This window comes from Mesocricetus auratus, unplaced genomic scaffold (assembly GCF_017639785.1).
Source record: "Mesocricetus auratus isolate SY011 unplaced genomic scaffold, BCM_Maur_2.0 Super-Scaffold_100022, whole genome shotgun sequence".
Taxonomy (NCBI): domain Eukaryota; kingdom Metazoa; phylum Chordata; class Mammalia; order Rodentia; family Cricetidae; genus Mesocricetus; species Mesocricetus auratus.
The window spans coordinates 29,630,758-29,652,198 of record NW_024429203.1 but is presented as its reverse complement, the minus strand read 5'-3'; the positions used below and the strand labels follow the sequence as shown (position 1 = coordinate 29,652,198).

General features: G+C 38.5%; 1 protein-coding gene across 3 annotated transcripts in view; it reads left to right on the top strand.

The window, feature by feature from the left end:
- The first annotated feature begins 71 nt into the window (after positions 1-71).
- Positions 72-21,441, top strand: part of Sik2 (salt inducible kinase 2) — a 102,678-nt gene continuing 81,308 nt past the window's right edge. For all 3 annotated transcript variants that reach the window (XM_040729953.1, XM_040729952.1, XM_040729954.1), the window contains exons 1-3: positions 72-376; positions 9,787-9,903; positions 13,067-13,130. In XM_040729953.1, the coding sequence (XP_040585887.1) occupies positions 242-376; positions 9,787-9,903; positions 13,067-13,130 (316 nt within the window). In that variant the 5' untranslated portion in view covers positions 72-241. The remainder of the gene's footprint in view (positions 377-9,786; positions 9,904-13,066; positions 13,131-21,441) is intronic.

Genomic DNA, 21,441 nt, shown 5'->3' with positions numbered 1-21,441 from the left:
GTGACCGGTGGAGGCCCGCCCCCGTCCCCTGCCCCGGCCCCCTGACGTCGGCGCACGTCAGCGCCGGCGCGCGCCTGGCTGGGCCCTGTGGGGCGGGAGGGAAGCTGCGCCGGAGCGAGCACCGCGGCCGTCGCCCGGAGCCCAGCCGCGCCGCCCGCCGTCCTCCAGCCTGCTCAGCGCCGCTTCGCGCCGGCCCGCTCGTTCGCGCTCCAGTTGCCGTGTCCTGCAGCGGGGGCCCAGCATGGTCATGGCGGATGGCCCGAGGCACTTGCAGCGCGGGCCGGTCCGGGTGGGGTTCTACGACATCGAGGGCACGCTGGGCAAGGGCAACTTCGCCGTGGTGAAGCTGGGGCGGCACCGGATCACCAAGACGGAGGTGCGGCACCACCGGGGTTCGGCGGGAGCCTGGCGTGGTTGCGCCCCGGGCGGGGAACGGCGGGCCTGGCACTGTGGGGACCGTGGGGTGCAGGTCTGGGGGAGGGTTGTCCCTGGGAAGCCACATAGGCTTCCGTCCCGAGCCTCCCACCCGGGGACCTGGTCTGTGGCCTCTGCTCCCAAGCCCAAGTTCCGCGTCTTCCCGGCTTTCAACTGGGGGTGGGGTGGGAGGGGAAGTCTCGCTGCTCCGGGTCCGCACGGGGACCAACGACGCCGGTGGGAGAAGGGGACCGGCAGCTCCCGGACTTGGCGGACACGGAGCGCGACCCAATCAGGAGTCCCTCGCTGCTAGGAGAAAAGGGGCGCCGCGGACCCGACCGGTGCGGACGGACCGCTGTCCATTTTCTTTGCTTTGGGCCCGCAGGGTCTCTGATTTGGTGCCTGACTGGCTTGACTTATGCCGGGGGTATATCTAATACTCCAGACAATAGAACTGGTTGAAAATGGTCATCTCAGCTCTGCACCGTCGTCTGGGGTTGTCCCCTTACCTAAGGTGTGCATACTGACTCCGAGCACGCATTCCTTAAGCCACATCAGTTGGACTACTCAGAAAACCCTCAACTGGTTCCTTACAGTGACTCCAACATCCCCCTCCATGGTACATTCTAATGCACCGCGCATATTTTCTCCCCGAGTCTCTGTTCTTACCTAGCCCACCCCCTTCCTTCCATTGCCTCAAGCTGCTCTCCTCGGGGTCTCTATTTTAAGACGTGCAAATTAAATACCTTGGAAAAAACGTTAGAAACAAAACCGCTTTTTTAAACTACAACCTAGTGGTTTTGACGTACTCTGTTCTGCCTTATGATTGTCACTGCAGTTTCACCGGTTTTCAGTTTCTCTCCCCAGATTTCATCTCGACCGGGTTTTTTCCCTAGTACGTTCTTAAGAACGTTCTAGCCTTTGAATGTAGAACTCCCCCCCCCCAGGATGACTTACGTAAGGTGAAGGGCATTTAAAAGCCTGAATGTTTTCTTAGCAGTAGTACTTAGAAGTTTTGATTCGTGTCCATTTTCATAAAGGAGGATATGTCCGACATGTGTTCACTTTTTGTTTTGCATCACGGATCCCTGCCGCACCACCTAAATCTGACTTCTTTAGGGCATCAGTACCAAGGTCAAAAATTTTCCTTTCACAAATTTACTATTGTTAGGAATCTAGATTGTTAGTAATGATAATGTGAGCATATTGACATTACCAAATTGTTGCATAGCTGAATATGATCCTGGCACTTTTTTAAAAAATGAATAAAGTTATTTTGTTCTTGTAAAGAGTTACGGACAAACTGTCATACCTTTGCCTCTATGTTAAATAAAAAGGAAGTGCCTTAAATGGGTATCTTTATGAGTCTTTTTCAGTGACTGCCAAAAATGACACGTTACAGAGAGTCTGTAAACTTTTTGGTGATAATCATTGTGTGGTTGGATACCAAATCCAGTAGCTCACATTTCTTTTTAGCAATATTTAGTGGTCATCTGTTGTCTGTCAGACTTAGTTAAAGTGGTATAAGTGCTTTAACTATCCTACTTTAGAGAGCTGCTGAAGTGGAGCTCATGGGAACTGACACTTTCTTGAGGGTCACAATCCAGATGGTGTCCGTTTCAAACTGGTATTTCTTAGGAAACGAGGTAGGGGGCACTGTGGAGTAACCCTGCCTGTGACTGTCAGGTCAGTTACATTTGTGATTGAAGACACCTGTCAGATCATCAAAGAGCTTGTGGACCCTAAGGTGTGTGTGTAGTATGTGTGTATCAAGTTGTTTTATGCTAAAAGCTGAACGTTTAGCCTACAGATTCCTCCCTCGTGCTTTTCTATTTTTACAGTGGGCGAGAATGAACGTTTTTTGTGGTAATTTTGTGATTGTCCACACTAAGGCACAGAAAGGTGAAATAGTCTAGTAGTTACTGTACAGAAAAGTCTGTGGATGTTCTAGTTTGCAAAGTGGTTCTCTGACGTTTTATAGGGAGGTTACATGAAGACTTGTTTAGTAAGAATGTGGATTCAGTTTCTAAAAGTATAACATTTGTTTTCAGTGAGTTCTTTCTTTAGAATATTGTTTATTTACTAAATATTTGTATCTTTGATAAATAGAACCACCCTGCAAACTATAGTGAAAATTTCAACTCTTACATTATTTTAGATCTCATTGCTTAACATACTATATCTAGTTTATTACAGTGAGAACAGCTAATATAGTATAAAGAAAACTATTAGCAAAATGTGATTATATTTACTGCTTATGGAAACTTTATATACTGTATTTTAGCATTGTAGGATTATGTATTTTAGAACTTGATCTTTTTTTTCCTTCAAGTACAATCCTTAGCCAATTTTTAAAAAGTCAGTTTTATTACACAGACACACACATGTGCAAGCATATTGCAGGAGCTGGTTCTTTCCTTCAACCATGTAGGTGCTAGGGATCAGACTCAGATAATCAGGATTGGCAGCAAGTGTCTTTATTCTCTGACCATCTTGACACTCCCTGAGATAAATCTTAGGGCTGAGTTTTAACACTCAAGTTAATTTTGTAGAGCTTGGGAGAAGTCTGTTTCCCTTTTAGGAAAAAATAGTATACAAAAGAGACATTAATTTTGTTCTAATTATGTCATCTGAAGCAGTATTCATGTGCTAGATCTCTGTGTAAATTTTGCACACAAAAGGGAAGGCAAGGGGGTGGTAGAATCTAGCTTCCTAATATAATAATTCATAAAGTCTTTGCAGAGCTGGTTTATGAATTACAGAAGCTAACTTAGTAAAATTAGCACAATGGGAAAAGAATAACACCATTTAGGCTATTAAACTATATTTGGTGACAGTGGTTGCTAGTTTTCTATTCTGTGGATGTCCTTGAGTAGTGTTTTATAAATACTTTATTAGGAAGTAACTTTCCCCTTCTAGTTAACTGTATAGTTAGTTCAAGGGTGGAGTTGTTTTCTTTTTGTTGGGACTTTTAAGGGGGGGGGTCTAAGTACAATTCTAGGAAAATTATTTGTACCCATAAGTGCTCTCTTGTCTGTTAAAGAATGTTTAATACAGTAAATGTTAAGAATAAAGGAGAGCATAGTACGCCAAAAGTATGTAGTTTCCCAACTAGTGGGAATATATTGTTCTTATGACGTCACATTGCCCATGCATTTTCCTTATTCTGTATAACTTTATAACAGCATTTTAGTAGGCCAGTATTCTATCTTGTACATCACCCATTTTACTTATGACTCTTACTGAATATTTTATTATGTTCAGTCTTCAACAATTGACAAGGAACACAATTGTGTATGTAAATCTGTGTCTGCACTTTAAATGTTTTTAGGGGTAAGGAATTGCTGGTAATTTTCAGAAGAGAGATTACTAAATGAGAAGGTTTAATTTTTACATTTGAGAATTTTTATTAGTTTATCATGTTTATTATTGAAAATTTTGAAAGTCCAGGTAAATGAAAATAATTACCTATACTATCAGTACCCAGAGATAACCACCATTATTATATTCAAATCCCTCCCTTTACAGATAACTTGACTTTTCCTCAATACCATATTTTTTTGTGTTGCTTACCTCCAAAGTCATATGAAGGCAAGTGTACAGAAACTTTGGAGACGTTCTGAAAGTTACATTGTTAATGTGGCCTATAGAGGTTAGGCTGCTTGCTTACCCCTGAGAGAACCTGGACTCAGACAGCTGTCAAGGGCTGTCTGCAAACTACCTTTGTGCACTGAAGTTTCTGTGTGTCTTTTGTGACTTGGATATTCGGGCACAATTCTCAGACAACCACCTTAAAGTGTAGAATTTTGTAATGCTTTCCAAAAGGAAAGTTCAAAATGTTGTTTTTATAGCAAGGATAGAAACAAAAAGAGGGGGTGTATTAAGCCATGAGTGTGGTATTTCTTTTGAATACAGTTGGGTTTTAAATTTTGCTTTGACATTCTATAACTCTTTTCAGTAGCTTTGGTATTAGTCTTGTGCTGCAAAAATACTCCAGATTTCAAGAAGTAGCTGTTCTATGCGCAGTAGGAGGACCTGTGGCTAAATACATTAACCACTAACATTTGAATCTAGGCTTGTACATGATCTTCACTTGTGTGTTGAAATAGGACTTGATTTGTCGTTAGACTGTTCACTAGTTTCTAGGCTCATAGACAAGTAATAATTGTTAAATTGTTTTGCTAAATATTATTAAAATTTTCTTTTGAAGAATGGCAAAGAAATATTCACAGCAAGAGCTGTGTAAATTTTTAAACTCTGTGTGTGTGTGTGAGAGAGAGAGAGAGAGAGAGAGAGAGAGAGAGAGAGAGAGAGAGAGAGAGAGAGAGAGAGAGAGATGTGATGAGGGACATGTGCATGCTATGGCACTGTGGCACACGTGTGGAAACCAGAGGACAATTTTGTAGAATCAGATCTCTCCTTCAACTCTTACATGGGTCCTTGGACTTGGACTTGAACTCAGGTCATTGGGCTAATATAGCAAATGCTTTTCCCCACTGAGCTGGCCCTAGGTTGTGTAAATTTCTGTGTCCTGTAGAAATTTTTAACTTTAGCAGAGTTTAGTGTGTTCTGATTTTGAGTCCTCTAAGGAATTCTATCTTGGCACCAGGCAATTAAGAAAACATTTATTTGGAAATCATGAAACTGGCCTCCTTGAACTCAGTTGATAGTTGATGTCATTTGATTTATGGCACACTGCTGATTATAGTTTCCTTGGCATCAAATGGATTACAGAATTCCTTACAACACCTATTTTTCCTTTTTAATAGACTGCTTACCTTTCCTCCTACATATTTTTTAAATAAGTGATTTCTGTTAAAGTTTTTTCCGTTAAATATTCATGTAAAATACTTTCTATCCTTTATATCCAGCTATGATAGTTAAGATTGGAAGACAAAGGGGAATTTCATCAGAAACGCTTCATTTTAGAACATTGAAAGTTCTTTAGACAGATTAAGAAATGCATCTTAAGTAAATTAAACTGGGGACAACACCACTATGTTTTAAGTTCTTCTTAAAAGTAAACACTATCTACACGGTTCTACCCAGTTTCAGAAGTTAGGCCTGCTCATTATAGCCATTGTGGAAAGCCTGGAGAAGAAACTACACATTCTCACTTCTACTCTCAAAACTCAGGAAATGGATCATACCCTCTTCATTCACTTGTATTTTGTATGTTTGCAATAAAATAGATGTCACTATTCATATAACCTGTCCTTTTTATTTCACTTGTTATTAATATCTCCAAATTAAAAACAAACAACAACACCACCACCACCACCAACACTAAGACAGTGGTTCTCAACCTTCCTAGCACTTTGACCCTTTAACACAGTTCCTCATGTAGTGGTAACCCCTAACCATTATTATCGTTGCTACTTCATAACTAATTTTGCTACTGTTATGAATCGTAATGTAAATACCTGACATTCAGGATATGTGATATGCGACCCCTGTGAAAGGATCCATCAATCCCCAAGGGGTGATGACACACAGGTTGAGAATCATTGGTCTAAGGCAGCATTAGGAGACATCTTGCATGTCACTGGCCATATTTTAACTAATTTGCTATTACTAAAAATAAGGTTCATTTTTCTCTGTTGCAGTACTCTAAGTGTTCCAAAGGATATTCTTTTGCAAACATTTGCATACCTGATTTTTTTTCCCCTCAGAGCAGCTCCATTGCAATGGATGGAAGAGTCCATCCATTTCCTATCTTATGGCCTGAGATGCCACAATGCCCCAGTACCATCTACAAAAGCAATACTCATTAATTACCAGTAGGAAAAACTCCTTTAGGAATACTGCTTTATAGGGTTCTTTTTTACTGTTATTTTCCAATAGACAAAATTGTTTGTATTTTCTTTTTAAATTTGTATTTCATTGAGTACTTGGGTTGTAGTATTATGTATGTAATGGCTAATTGTGTTTTTTTGGCCTTTAGGCTCTCTTTTAATTTCCTTGTCTTTTATTTTAGAATTGTTGGAACGTTTTTAATGGGAAGTTATTTAAATCACTTCTTATACTCTTAGGAACTCTCAGTTCATATCATTATTTTCAGCTATTTGTATTTTTTAATTTAAGTGATATATTTAATTTATTCATACAGAAGTCCTTGTCATTAATTCAGATTATGCCCATTGGGTTCTTTTTCAGCACCAAAGTCCTCAGGCTTAGTGGAACATATGATTTTTTAAGGTCCTTTTTAGACTGTTGAATTTCTTCCTGGCAAACTTACAACCTATTTATATTTATCCAAATTTCTACAAAAATGACTGTCTCATCAAAACTTAGTTCATGTGGGCATTCGCTTTTCAATTTTTGCTAATGTAAAAGTGTAAATGGTATTTTTTTTGTTTTAAATATACAGTTTCCTGAGTATTTCTATGGTTGAATAATCAGCTGCTTTATGTAGAGTTTAAAATGATAACCATCTTTCTGATTTCTCATGTATGTCCTCCTATATTAGAGAGGAAGCCTTGCTTTTGCTCCTTAACGGAAGGAATTTTTTTTCCATACATCAAGTTCGTTTTTAAAAGACTGCGTATATAATCAAGTTAAAGAGTTAAAAAATGGTTCAGTTAACCAGTGAAGATCTTCAATTAACAGAATATTTTTGACCTTCTTGACTTTCTCTTGATCATGCATACTAAGTTTAGAACTATTAAAAAGTGGGAGATGGTATCCTGAAAAACTAAGTCTGTATGTATCTTTGAAATAAGCAATGTTTTGTAAGTGGGAGACTTTCAGTATGCTTTTGAGAAATTCCATTTTTTAATCAGTTTTATTCACCTTACTCTCACGGATATGATCAGTTTCTTGAGAATAGAAATCCCATCTGATTTGTTTTTGTATCTTAGGGATAGTATTTGGCATATAATAAATGTGTGATGAGTAAATTTTTTTTAATAGCAAGGAGATTGAATTTGGAATGAAAGACCTGAGGCCTTTTGTGTTTTGTCTGTCTGTCCACTCACTCACCTTAATTTGCTAGAGCTTTAAAATGTTTGCAGATTGTGTGACTTACTTTCTTTTGGGGGACAGAGCCAAGAAAGGTTTTGAGATTTGGACAGAGAGCCTCATGCATGCTAATGTGTAATGCCTTTTGAATCTCTGTTTCATCGGTTTCTAGTTATCCTACTTCCTTCATTTATTTGACAGAATTGAAAGATAAATGAGATAAAATGCATTTAAGGATCTTGTAAAATTAAGAAGTGTTATGGGGTTGGCAAACCCACTGTCATTATTACTGCATTTCTGAGAAGTTCTTGGCCAAGAGCTCCCTCAAGCTAGCAGAAATCCAATGGATCAGAAGTGCCACTCTTATGTCTGGGCATTAACTGTGCTATTTCTGTGCCTCTCATACAATTAGGTTTGGTTATGTGACTGAGTTCTAACTAGTGAAATGAGTGAAGCCTGCCCGTCAGAATCTCTCTGGAGGGCCTTTTAGAGCTTTTTCCCTTTTCTGTCTAGAATGGAGACAATCTTCAGAGTAGCTTTGGAAGCCACACCTTAAACATGGAAAAGCCTTTTTGAGCCATGTATGCCTGCTAATAATTCCACCCATTTAAGCCTGCTACATGAGCAAGACATAAACTTCTGTTGTGCTTGAATCTGTTACAGCAGTTAGACTGCCCTTGCTACAAGGATCATGGGAACACATTCCTTTCTTTAGAGAAACATAATCATCCTACAGGTGTCATATATAAGGAGTAATGGTGTACAACTCCACTTCCAGGAGGTCCAGTGGCTTCTGACCTCTGCAGGCACCTGCATTTACATGACTCACACAGACATACACATACATACGTTTTAAAAATTAAAGAGAAAAAGATATGTGCAAAATTTGACTTTTCTCTCAAATTCTCTTATATGGTTTTGACTTATCTCCTAATGGAAGCTTCTTTTGGTGAAAACAGTGCTGATGTCTAGACTTCAGACTGTAGGAAAGGACATTTCCTTGAAACATGATGTCTGTGAAACTCCGTGTTATCTTATAAAGAAGGTTGAAACTCCAACATGGCAGTTTTTATGGAAGTTGCCAGAAGTGAGTGATAACCCTGAATTCTATCACACGCTTAGAGTGTGAGGTCTCTGATGAGTGTGGTTGGAAGAGGTCCACTCACAGGCTCGAGGCAGGCAGTCACACTTACTGCTTCTCATAGTGAGCACAGCACTGTCACCAGCAGTCCATTTTGCTAGCAGCTGATATCAGTTTTCTACAATATTTTTATTTTGATTATGATAATGAAACAACAGCAGACATAATGAAAGTAGCTTTTCATAAAGGTACCTTAAAAAAAAAAAGACAAAGCGTAAAGCAGCCAGAAAGAAAGAAAGAAAAATGTGTGAATGGGAAGCTAAGGAAGTTGAATGACAAGCTGAGTCCTAGTTTCTTACATACTTTTTGGAAATGGCAAACTAGTAAAGCATGTACATTAATTGATATTAAAAGTTATGCTGAAGCAACGTAGGCTACTCAGTATTTGGAATTCTCTTTGCTAGAATGTGAAGTGCACTGTAGAGTTTCTTTAGAACTCACTAGAATTAAATACGGGGAGTTTCCAGTTATCAAATATCTTACTTGAAGCAGATTACCTTAGTCCAAAGCTTTGAATTTCTAAACATTGGCTCTTTTTAATTACATTTTAAAAAATCATACAATTGTTTCTGAATACTTAATCATTTACCCTCAAATTCACCTTTGGATTCCTATTTAGTTGTGACAGAATCAGGTCACATTTTCTAAAGTTAAACTCCTAGAAAGTTAAAATTAATATAGTTATTCACATTTGAAGTCTTGCATTTTAGTATGTTAATAGATTTTAATTCAGCTGATATTGCTTCATATAGATTAGCTTTAATATTTTACATTTCAGATTTTTCTTTTTCAAAAATGTGCATCTGTGGGGAGGATCTGAGAGGAGTTGTGGCAGGGGACACATTTGAAAAAAATGTTAATAAAAATAAAAAGGCTTTCAGAGACTGGAGAAAAGTGTATTTGTATATTCCTTGGGTTTGGTCACTTTCTTAGAAACTGCCATCTCAGTTGCTTCCCACTTGATAGATACGTACTCCGTAGGTAATTCATTGCTTGAAAGTGCTAAGACTTTTCAGTTTAAAGTAACTTTGAAAAGTTGTTTTCCACAGCACACTAAAGACTCTCAGACAAAAAAAAAAAACTATTGTGTATTATAAATACTAGAAGCTTAAGAAATGTGTTGCATAAATGAACAAATGAACATTTGAATTAAATTAGCTATCAATGTTACAGACATCTACAGGCAGCGTCTCAGATGTCATTTACTAAGTCTTAACTGGAAATGTTAACCATTATATATTAATTGTATTTATGTGTGTTCTGGACTGCAGGTGGCTATAAAAATAATAGATAAATCTCAACTGGATGCGGTAAACCTTGAGAAAATCTACCGAGAAGTACAAATAATGAAACTGCTCGACCATCCTCACATAATCAAACTTTATCAGGTATGGCTTAGCCTTCTCTCTTTTTATGCTTTTCCACATCCAAGTATCTTGTTTTCATTGTGATTTTTACTTTTATGCCAGTTTTTCTAGTCTATCAAAGAAATGTTTTCTTAAGCTAAATGTTACCTCTTTCTATATATTTAAATTTGTAAAAAAAAATGAAACTAGGAAGCTACTTGGTAATTTAACCTTAAGTTGTCTTTTAGATTACTAGCTAACTGTTATTGGCAGTTGTGCCTGAACTTGCTGGATTTTCAAAGGTAATGGTTGTTAGTATTCAGGCATCTGTACTGGCCTGTCCTTGGGGTTCTGACAGGATACATCCTTAGCTGCAGCCACTAAGAGCTCCACATTCACTAGTTCCCTTTTAAAAGGGCCCTCCTCACCTCCCATTTTCTCTCTTTCTCTCTCTCCCCCGCCTCTCTGTCTCTCTCTTCTCTTCTGCTGATTCTGTACCCAGAGGTGGGTCTTCCCTCTCTCCTCCCCCTTTTCCCATTCATTCCCCCCCCCCCCCAAAATAGAAACCCTCCACCCAAGCTCTGTTGAATCGTGTCTTTCTCTTAAGTGCTGCTTCTTTAAAATACAATGGTGGTACCATAAATAAGAATGTCATACCTTTGTTTATTTGAAAAGGTACTGTTTATGTGTTATGAAATACAAAGGCTAAAATAGTATAGTATATGGCTTAGAGACAAACTTTGTAATATGTAGATTCATGTCTTTTCTTCCTTTTTTATGAGTCATAAAAATAAGTCATTTTTCAGACTTTAGAGATCCCGCCAAGGAGGGCCTCACCCTCCCTGGGGAATGATGTGGGAATTGGGTGGGGGTTGGGGAGCTTGTGGGCTGGTGGAGGGACAAGGGAGGAGGGGTGGGAGAGGGAGCTGGGACTAACATGTGAAGCATTCATGTTTCTAATTTAAATAAAACCATTACAAAAAATAAGTCATTTTTTTAAAAATCAGTTTTAATAAGAAATTTTGTAAGCTGCATATAAATTTAAGCCATGTGTTTTAAAAGAAATTTTTACTCAGATTTTTAAAAAGCAGTATTTCATGTTTAATAATCAATAAACTATTTTTTAAAGTTTCTGTTAATTAATGTACCATATCTTTACATTGAAAATGGCTTTTAAGCTGAAAGGTCCCAGTATGCTGACCTGTGACTTTGATGCCCTATGATAGGTGTACCCATATTATGCCAGACTTTATCTGTACTAGTTTGTAAGACCAACTCATGAGTTTTCAGAAGTTTTGTTAGCAGATAAACATCATATTAAGTAACTCATACTCAGCACATGTTTATATCATAGGAGTGAAATTAAAACTCAGACCCTTTTCTCAGAGGATCAGTTTGCTATCACAGCATTGCACTCAGGTGGGCTACTAAATGTCTTTGGGATTATAAGAAAATCTTATAACTTTTAGTTTTATTATGTTCTTGAGTGCACTTTACACTGTGGTACACATACATAATTTGTTCTCTCTGTCTTCATATATATGTTTATAAATACATATATATGTGAATGTATATTATACACTTGCAAATAATGTTATTGAATGAAAATTCCAACTTGGAAATCATCAACTTGTGATAAGCCTCCTATGCATGCAAGAATATGTATATTGTGCCCCTCAAAATATGTCCTAAAATCCCCAAACTGTAGAGATGTAAGTCAAATTTACATCAGATTTTCCGTTAGCATTTGTTTTACATTTCTAAAGAAGATACTTCTATAATCATTTTAGAAGTACTGATGACCATGTTCTAAACTGATTCCTAACATGGTTCCCATGATATTGCCGCTGTATTTAAGTCAAGTCACTGTTTGATTTTTTTTTATCCCAAATTGTCAACAGCTCTTATTTATTTACTTATTTGATGAAGCATAGTCCTAAGCCTGTATTTCAGTGCAAAATTAGCTTGCAGCCTTTCAGTAGACAACTGTTAAGAGGTTAAAGGGCTAGAGACATAGATCCTTTGATAAAGTTTTTGACATTCAAACTAGATGACCTCAGTTTGGTCCCTAGAACCCACACAAAACTGGGGACCTGAGTTTGATCTCCAAAACCCATGTAAAAATGACAACAATAGTGATATACACTCAAAATCCCAGTGTAGGGAGTTGGAAACATGGGTCCTTGGGGCTTGCAGGGCCAGTCAGCCTAGCCTAATCAAGTGGATTTGGCGCAAAGAGAATTCTTGTCTTAGAAGACAAAGTGGATGGCTTCTGAGGAAAATCTGAAGCTGACCTCTGCCTTCCACACACTTGTGCAATACATGCATAAACATATACATGCCCCACACAAACATGCATACAGACCCTCACCCACACACACACACAAGTATACAGAAAAATAGTCTAAAAATTGCTTATTTTGAGTCTAAGCAGTGTCTGTTTGTATAGTAGAAAAATCAAGTTGGTAACAATGATACACTTTCTTTCTGAACCTAGAAAAGCTAATTTAAATGAAAATATACAGCAGTAAAGCTGTGAAGAAGCAGCTTGCAAACAATGCTTTAAAATTACAGTACCCTGTAGCAAAATTAACTAAAGTACAGTAGGGAAGAATGTAGATATCACATTGTGGTAGCTCAGCTAAACTATAGCCTTGATAACATAACACTCACAGCCTCAAGTGAAGAGGTAATGGGAAGATCTTCAGAACTTCTTTCTCCTGTATTCGCCTCCTTAAACTTGAGTAGGTGTGCATAGGAATCTCTTATTAAAATGTCAGTTCTAGCCAGGCCGTGGTGGTGCACGCCTTTAATCTCAGCACTAGGAGACAGAGACAGGTGGATTTCTGTGAGTTTGAGGTCAGCCAGAGCGAGCTCCAGGAGAGGTTCCAAAGCTACAGAGAAACCCTGTCTCAAACAAACAAGAAAGTCAGTTCTAACCCAGCAGTACTAGAATCAGGCCTGAAATTCTGCATTTCTAGCAGGTACTAACTAGTAGCTGCTACAGCTATTCCATGGACCCATTCTTAGAACAAGGATCTAATAGTCACAAAAATGATGGGATGAGTATAAAATTAGACTTGTAAATGCTTCTGACTTCTGAATAGTTCATAACTTACTTTTACTAATTTTAATTTATGTAACCCTATAGAATGTGGTAAAGAAATCCTTCCTGTCTGACTAATGTGGGATCATTTATCAATAGGTAATGGAGACCAAAAGTATGTTATACCTTGTGACAGAGTATGCCAAAAACGGAGAAATTTTTGGTAAGTTTTTTTATTTACTTTTTTTGGAACTTGAAGAAGTCACTAGCCTGCATGAATGGGGTACTTCATACTAACTTTGAGATTATTTAAGAATTGACACTATTTTAAGTCTTAGACTGTAATAAAATACTAGGTAAGTTAAAATATGGACTGTAACTTATTTTCTTACATACATGATATTAACAGTACTTAATTTTTACTTGCATTAGAGAGCAGATAGTAAAAGAGGGATAAACTTTTCATATGATAAGAGAAATTTTATTACTTTTTTTTTGTACCATCCTGTTTATTGAGTCCTGCTATGGCTTGGCTTTTAGGGGATTTGTTGGTGGCCTTTGTAGCATGGGTTCTAATAGGTCTTAATAATAAAAACCAGGAGTCAGATATTAGGGGTGGGGGAAGCCAAAAATCAGAGAAGCCAAGCAGCTAACCACTATCTCTTACCTAAAACTGAATGAGTGATCCTGTCTCCACGAATCCTCAGACTGAATGCTTAGACTGACTACCTAAACTGCCATGAGCTTCTGTCTCTTGCTGCCTTATGTTCCTCTCTCTGCCTGGCCATATGCCTTCCTGTATCCACCTCCTTAGCGCTGGCATTAAAGGCATGTGTCACTCCAAGTGCTGAGATCACCTTTGTGTGAGCTCTTTCTCTTTCATACTGGATCAATTTCGTATAACCCAGGGTGGCCTTGAACTAACAGAGATCTGTCTGCCTCTGTCTCCCGAGTGCTGGGATTAAAGGTGTGTGCCACCACTGCCTGGCCTCTATGGTTAACTAGTGTGGCTAGCTTTGTACTCTGATCTTCAGGCAAGCTTTATTTGTTAGATCGTAAACAAAATATCACCACAAGCCATGTGTAATCTTGTGGCTCTTATGCTTAAGTCAGGCACTCACTGTAGCTGTAAGACCTCAGCATAAGTGGGTAGTTTTCAGGCATTTAACTGGCTTGCTATCGGTGTTCATGTACAAGTCTTTAACTTCCACAGTCTACCTTGAAAGTAACATTTGCCCCTGACACATAGTGTAAGAACTTTAAAATAAAAATAATGTACTTCTGCTTTGCCCTGCCTGACCATTATGGATTTGTCATATTGTACTTGTGTCTATTTTATAAAACACAATATAACATTGTTTTTAGTAGTGTATCCTTTTTAGTAGATATTTTAATCTTTTTAAAATCTTATTTATCAGAAGATGCCATTTCCACATTCCTGTGTATACATAAATATTTTCACTTTTATTTCTTTGGATACTAGTTTCACGCATGGTCATTTGCTTTTGGCCTTAAGGATTTTCTTAGTATTTCTTGTAGTGTGGGTGATGAAGTCCTTCAGTTTTTGTGTATCTAAAATAGTCTTTATCCTTTTCTGGTATAGAAGGTTGAACTGGAGCAGTTTCACTGATTTTAATGATTTGGTGATAATGTGTTTTATGTGTGGTTTTCTTCAAGATTCTTTGGTTTAGTGTTCACAAGTTGTTTGGACTTGTACATACAATGTTTTCATTGAATTTAAAAATTCTTCGGTCATTGTTTTCTTAACTTATTTCTGTCCCACCTGTTTCTCCTCTCCTTCAGAGTCTAGTCCAGTCTCGTCTCATCTTTAAAAAATTTTCGTTTCCTATGTTTCATTTTAGGTAGTCATGGTAGTTACTCTTGCTGTGTAATCAAGCTCATTAGTGTTTTATTCTGTAACATATAATCTATTTTTCTAGTTAAGTGTATTTTTCACCTCATGCACTGTATAAATTACAATTTGATTGGAACCGTGTGTGTGTGTGTGTGTGTGTGTGTGTGTGTTCCATGTCTTTACTTAGCTTTTGAGTTTGAACATCTCAAACAATTGCAATAACTTTTAATGTCCATGTCTGCTAATCTCCAGTATGTCTGGTTCAGCTCCGGATCAACTTTGATTGGCTACTGTTCTCTTTTGTTTTGAACATATTTTTCTACTTCTTTGCATGAAAGAATGGAGGGAGGGGGAGTGAAGGACGAGTGGTCAAAGAAAACCTCCCTGCAGTTTGCACAAATACTTTAAAGCGTGGTTCTGTACATGTGGAGAAAAGAGGATTATCAGGAGATAGAGAAGAACAAATGCAAAGTCCCTGAGGCCACAGAATTAATGTCTAAGGGTTAGGAAAGATGCCACCAGGGTTAGAAAGAAGAAAGCAGGAGGGGGACAAGAGGGACCAAAGAGAAAGACTAGTAGAAGATGCAGTCAGAAAGGTAAATGGGAGGAGGAGTAAGGAGCAGACTTAGGGGCTCTCCATCCATTGTAGAGACTTTAGGTGCTACTCAGATTTTCAGTAGTCATTCTTATTAAGATTTCAGCATGGGGCTGGAGAGATGGCTCAGTGGTTAAGAGTGAGCACTGGCTGCTCTCCCAGAGAACTCAGGTTCAATTGCTAGTACCTACATGGCAGCTGGACAGTAACTCTCTGACCTTCATGGACATCAGGCATGTATGTGATATACAGACATATGTACAGGCAAAACACCCATACATATAAAATAAAATAGACTTCAACAGTCAATTTACTGCCTGAGTCAGTATCTTTAAATCATCCCTGAGACACACTGTTGTTTTCAGAGTAGATTGTACTTGGAAGGTGTAGAAACCAAAGATCTGGTTGGAGGGTGTTGAAGTAGTTGCTAACACCTCTGTTTAGGATGTAAAGTAATATAGGGAATCATTGGTGTGTGTGTGTGTGTGTGTGTGCGCGTGTGTGCATGTGTGTGTGTGCATGTGTTTTGCACATGTGTACATGTGGAAACACAGACATCAAGTGTCTTCTTTAGTTACTCTACAGCTTCTTTAATTTGAGACATGGTCCTACTGAACCTGGAACTTGCTGTTGCAGCGACACTGTCTGTCTAGCCAGCTCCAGAGATCCACTACCCAGCATTGGAATTACAGAAGCACACCACCATGCTAGAATGTTACATGGATACTGGGGACTTAAACTCAGATCCTCTACTGAACCTGTTTTTATATGTGGGTGCAGAGAATCTGAATTCAGATCCTAATGCCTGCACAGTAAGGACTTTACTGGCTGAGTTGCTCCTCTTCAGTATATATTTGGAAAGTAAAATCAGTCTGATTTCTTGTCACGTAGGACCACTTACAACAGTGTGTAATTATGGGCACTCAAATTAAAGAGTTAGGAAAAGAGGAGAAGAAAGTAGCAGATGAGACTAGAGAAAGGAAGAGAAAATGGCTTGCTAGAAACCATGTGAACCAAGTAGTCTCAGGAGGATGAGCGAGCATCTATGTCGAGTTACAGTGGTAGATCAAGAACAGTGAAGAACAGAAATTTACATCAACATTTGCAGTAGTGAGAACAATTTTGGAGGAGCAACTGGACCAAAAGCTAGATTAAAGATGTTTAGCAAACAAATAGGAGAAAATGGTGAGTGCACAGTAAGTTTTCAAGGAGAAAAATGGAGAGTAGTTCATAGAATCAGTGAAGTCAAGAGACAGCTTTATTAGCTTCTTACCCATTTTTAAAGCTCCTTTTCTTTTTTGGTATTTCAAGACAGGGTTTCTTTCTCTGTGTCCTGGAACTTACTTTGTAGACCAGGCTGGTCTCAAACTCACAGAGATCCACCTGCCTCTGCCTCCAGAGTGCTGGGATTAAAGGTGTGCGCTACCACCACCCAGCTAGTTTTTAAAGCTTTAAGCTATAGTTTTATTAAACCAGAAATAGTTTTACATGTTAGGTGTCATTTTTATGAAAGGGGGATGGTCTCAATTTTTCATTTTTGTTGATATCTTTGAAACAAGCTTGGGTCACACCCATATATAAATTGAGGCACACTTTGTGGACTTTTATATTAAAGGTGTATTCTTAAGGTAAATTATCTAGGGTAGATGTTCAATTTAAGTTCTATAAAGGAGAATCTGTTTTAGATAGAGAAGTTGGACAGAGAGTGTTAGTTAACTTTCCACTGTGGTACAGTTCATTTGAGTACTGAAGCCAGTGAGTAATAGAATTTAATTTTAAAATATGATGAAATCCTTGGATAATATTTACTGTTTAGAATGGAAGACTCTAGAGGAATCAGAGACCATTTAGTACAATTTATTTTTATTTATTTTGGCTTTGCCATTTATGTGGATTGTAGCCCAACAGAACTCAATGTCTTTTCTCACAAAAACTGTTTCTCCCTCTCTCTCTCTCTTTTTTTTTTTAACTTGGCTTCATCATGTGCCAAGTCTTCTAAGCTGGGATTCTTGGTGTCAGTGTTGATTTCATCTCCTGCCTCCGTCTTCCCATGGTTTGAAATTCTGCTTGCTGTGTCTCCTATATGTCTCTCAAAAAAACATGCATCTTCCTATCGTCCTTTCTCCCGTCTGTATTCTGCAGTTGTTAATTGATTCATTTAACACGGTCTCCAGAATGTTTGCAGAATTATCTGGTTTCCCCCACATCCTTTCTTTCTCTGTCTCTTTCTATGTTTGGGGCAAGGCCTCACTGTATAGCACAGGCCTCACATTTGCAATTCACCAGTTCTGCTTCTGCCTCCTTCAGAGTGTAGGATTCACTAGTATACCAGTATCCATGATCAGAGTAGCTTTCTAAAACGCAAGCATAGTCATGCTAGTTATCCTTATTTTCTAAGTTGTTTTAATGACCATTAAATGGAGGTGGGTATGAAGAGGGAGTAGTTTTGAAAGTAAGGTAATGGCATAAGAGCAGCTGTTAGAAAAAGATTAATTTTCATGTAGCTTGTATATGTGATAATATGTAGTTCAAGCAACATCTACCAAATAGTGAAAAATACATGTAAGATTTCAAATGAATTGAGCCAAAAATGTGTTAAGTCAGCTGGAGATATAATAAAAAGAAGCACATTTAAAACAGCATTGGAGTATTATTTTTGCTATATTTTAGTGTTTATCTTTCAGACTTAGGACTTTGGAATCACCTTTTACCTTTACAAGTAGACCTACTCTGTGCTGGGAGGGTGTAGTATTCCTTTTTATTACATCTTTTTTCACTGTCTTATTTTTGTGTTTAGTTGGCCAGCAAACCATGCTATGTTCTTGTAAAATGACTTGAAATTGAATCCTTCTGTTTCTGCAGTCATCACCCTAATCTAGGCTTTCATCACTTCATGTCTCAATTTGTGAAGATCTCATGTTTTACCATACCCTATTTCTTCCCCCAGTCAAGTACATTTCAGTGTACTTTGTTCAATCTTCCTGAAATATCTTTATTATATTACTGTGTTAATAGCCTCCAGTCTGTAACTAGGTTAGCTCCATTAACTAAGTGGTTGGCCCAGCTATTCCTTGCATAGTTTATTGATAATCATTAATATAGAATACCAAATTGCAGATTATACTATCTGCTTTAGTTAATAGGTCAATTTTTTTCTCCTTTCACCCATCCTCCCTCTTTCTCTCTCATTTTTCTTTTCCCTCCCTTCCCTCTGTTTCTATATCCCAAATTCCTTATTTCCTCTTAGAAAAGCATTCTAGGTTGTTCTTCACAACTCATACTGATAACTTATCTACAAACTGCTTTTCATTATTCTTAAAGTCTTAATGTTTTTTGTTGCTATTGTGCTTTTATTATTGTTTTGTTTGGGCTTCATATGTATGGTGTATGTATGTATATATATGTGTACAAGTAGAGACCAGAAGTCACATTTTAAAACACACACAAAAACAAATAAACAAAAACAAAAACAAAAAAACAGGGTCTCTCACTGATCCTAGAGGTCAGGTCACTCTTTGGGCTACAGTGGCTAGCCAGTTGAGTGCCCCACATCCTGCCTGTCTCCATCCTACTGCATGGAGATTGCAGATCAATGGGTGCTACATGTCCATCTATTATATGTAAGTTGAAGATCATCAGGCATACCCAGGAAGTACTTGACTCACTGAACCATCTCTGCCCTGTTTTGTTTGTTATGAGACAAAGTCTCATGTCACCCGGGATGGCCTAAAGATAATAATGTAGCTCAATATTACCTTGAATCTCTGATCTTTGTGTCTTCACCTCCAGAGGGCTTGGGATCAAACCAGGACTTCTTGCACGTCAGGCAAGCAATGTACCAGCTGAACTATCTCCAATAATTTGCGTCTACCTTTTCTCTCTAACAGATTGTAAAGTTCTGGTGAGGCGTTAGCAGTATACAAATCATTTTATAAACTCCTGTTGAATGAACAATGTAATAGTCTACTGTGGCCTTTATAAGACCTATTTAGTCAGGGAAGCCAAGGAGAGAAGGCTGCCAGGCTAAGTAGTCTCAGGCACTTCTTTGTTCTGCTTTTGAAAGGAGTGTTTACCCTTGGGGAGATAAACATGAATGAGGAAATACCAACTGAATCAAGAGAGAAATTGGTTTCCTCTAGAATCCTAAGCAGTTTCTGAGTATTTAATGGTAGTTCCACCTCTACTTACCTTTATTCTGACTCCTACATCTCCCTTAAAATATCCTTTTCAGAGTAGCATGGTAAATGAGAGCATGTGCATTTAATCCTAGTAGCCTTCATTTTCTGGTTCTTAAAATAACTGATAGATACCATTTTCTGGGTAGCCTGGAATATGTAATAGTAAATGAATTTGCTTTAAAAGACCTTGTCTTTTTCCTTTGGAGTCATAGGTGTGATTAATGAAAGTTATTTAAGAGTTCTACATGCTTTAGAATTATTTTTTACTTGTCCATGTGGTCACATGCAATAAATGGTGCAAAAATCACAGAGCGGTTGCCTCAGCAGACAATTTGGGTTCTGTTCAAACAATTAAACCGGCAGTCAGCAGATTCCGGCCTGGTAATTAAATTACCCAGAGCCTTTGTTTTCAGATTTCTGCCTCTTGATATGCTGTGTCTTTTCAGGCTGAATTTGTGCCTGAGGTTTATTGATTCATTTCCTGTCTTTCCCTTTCAATGGTAACATACTGGGATGCCAGCTGTGATAATTGAAAAGGGCTTTGTTTCAATCAAAATACCTTTAGACACTTAGTTCCTCAGAGGACCAGAGACAGTCTGCATGGCTATTGGTTACTATCTTAATAGCCTAAAGACAATGTTGGGACAGGGTCCCATTTGCTTTCTGACTTCAAGTAAACTTGAAGGTATTATTCACTTTACATAACCACTGTGACTCTAATTTAACTTTTAGGTTTTGATAAAGTTACTAAAATCTCCAGGAGTTCACAAGGATGACCCCAACTAAGATTCTAAGGAATAGTGGAGAGGCTACCTTAAATGCCCTTCCTCTATAATAAGATCAATGACTACCTTAAATACCATCCTAGAGCCTTCATCCAGTAGCTGATGGAAGCAGAAGCAGACACCTACAGCTAAACACTGAGCTGAACTCCTAGAATCTAGTTGTAGAGAGGGAAGAGTGATGAGCAAAGGTGCCAAGACCATGCTAGGGAAACTCATAGAAACAACTGACCTGAACAAGTGGAAGCTCTCGAACCCCAGTCTGACAGCTGGGGAACCTGCATAGGACTGAACCAGGCCCCCTGAATGTGGGTGTCAGTTGGGGGACTTGGGCATTCTCTGGGGCCACTGGCAGTGGAACCAGTCTTTATCCCTAGTGCACGAATGAGCTTTGGGAGCCCATTCCCTATGGAGGGATACTCTTTCAACCCAGATTGGCCCCCCCTACCCCTTACACCTCCCCCCACCCGTGAGGCCTAGGTCTTGTGCCAAATGATGTGACAGACTTTGATGATCCTCCATGGGAGGTCTCACCCTCCCTGAGGAGTGGATTGGGAGGGTGTGGGATGGGGGGGGGGAATGGGAGGGTGAGAGGGAGAGGGAACTGGGATTGGTATGTAAAATAAGATTGTTTTTAATTTAGATAAAATTAATTTTAAAAAAGAAAAACTTAGTAATTGAGGTCCCAAGGGATGATTACTTAAATTTACCTCCATCTCTCCAGTTTCTTCCGCCATCGCTTTAGTTAGAACTTCATCATTTCTTACTTTAATTACTTAAACAGATTATGGTCTCTTGTCTCCCAACCAGTCCCTCTTAGGTTTCAATATTACTGTCAAAATGATCCCTCAATCATACCATCCTCCTTTGTCAGTTTTCTGCTTAGAGTATTTCTGTACCTTCCATTGAATTCAGTATCAAATAAAAAATTATTATGATATAATTGCCTATTCCTATCTTCCTACCAGTTCAATCCTGGGCACATGATCTTTGAGTTTTATTGACTGAACTAAATCTGCTGTGCACATAGATCTATGGGTAAATGTTGTTCTCGTGCATTTGAGTATGTGTCAGTGTGGCAAGACTAAAGGAGTATGTAAATGTTGAAATAGAATTAAAATATC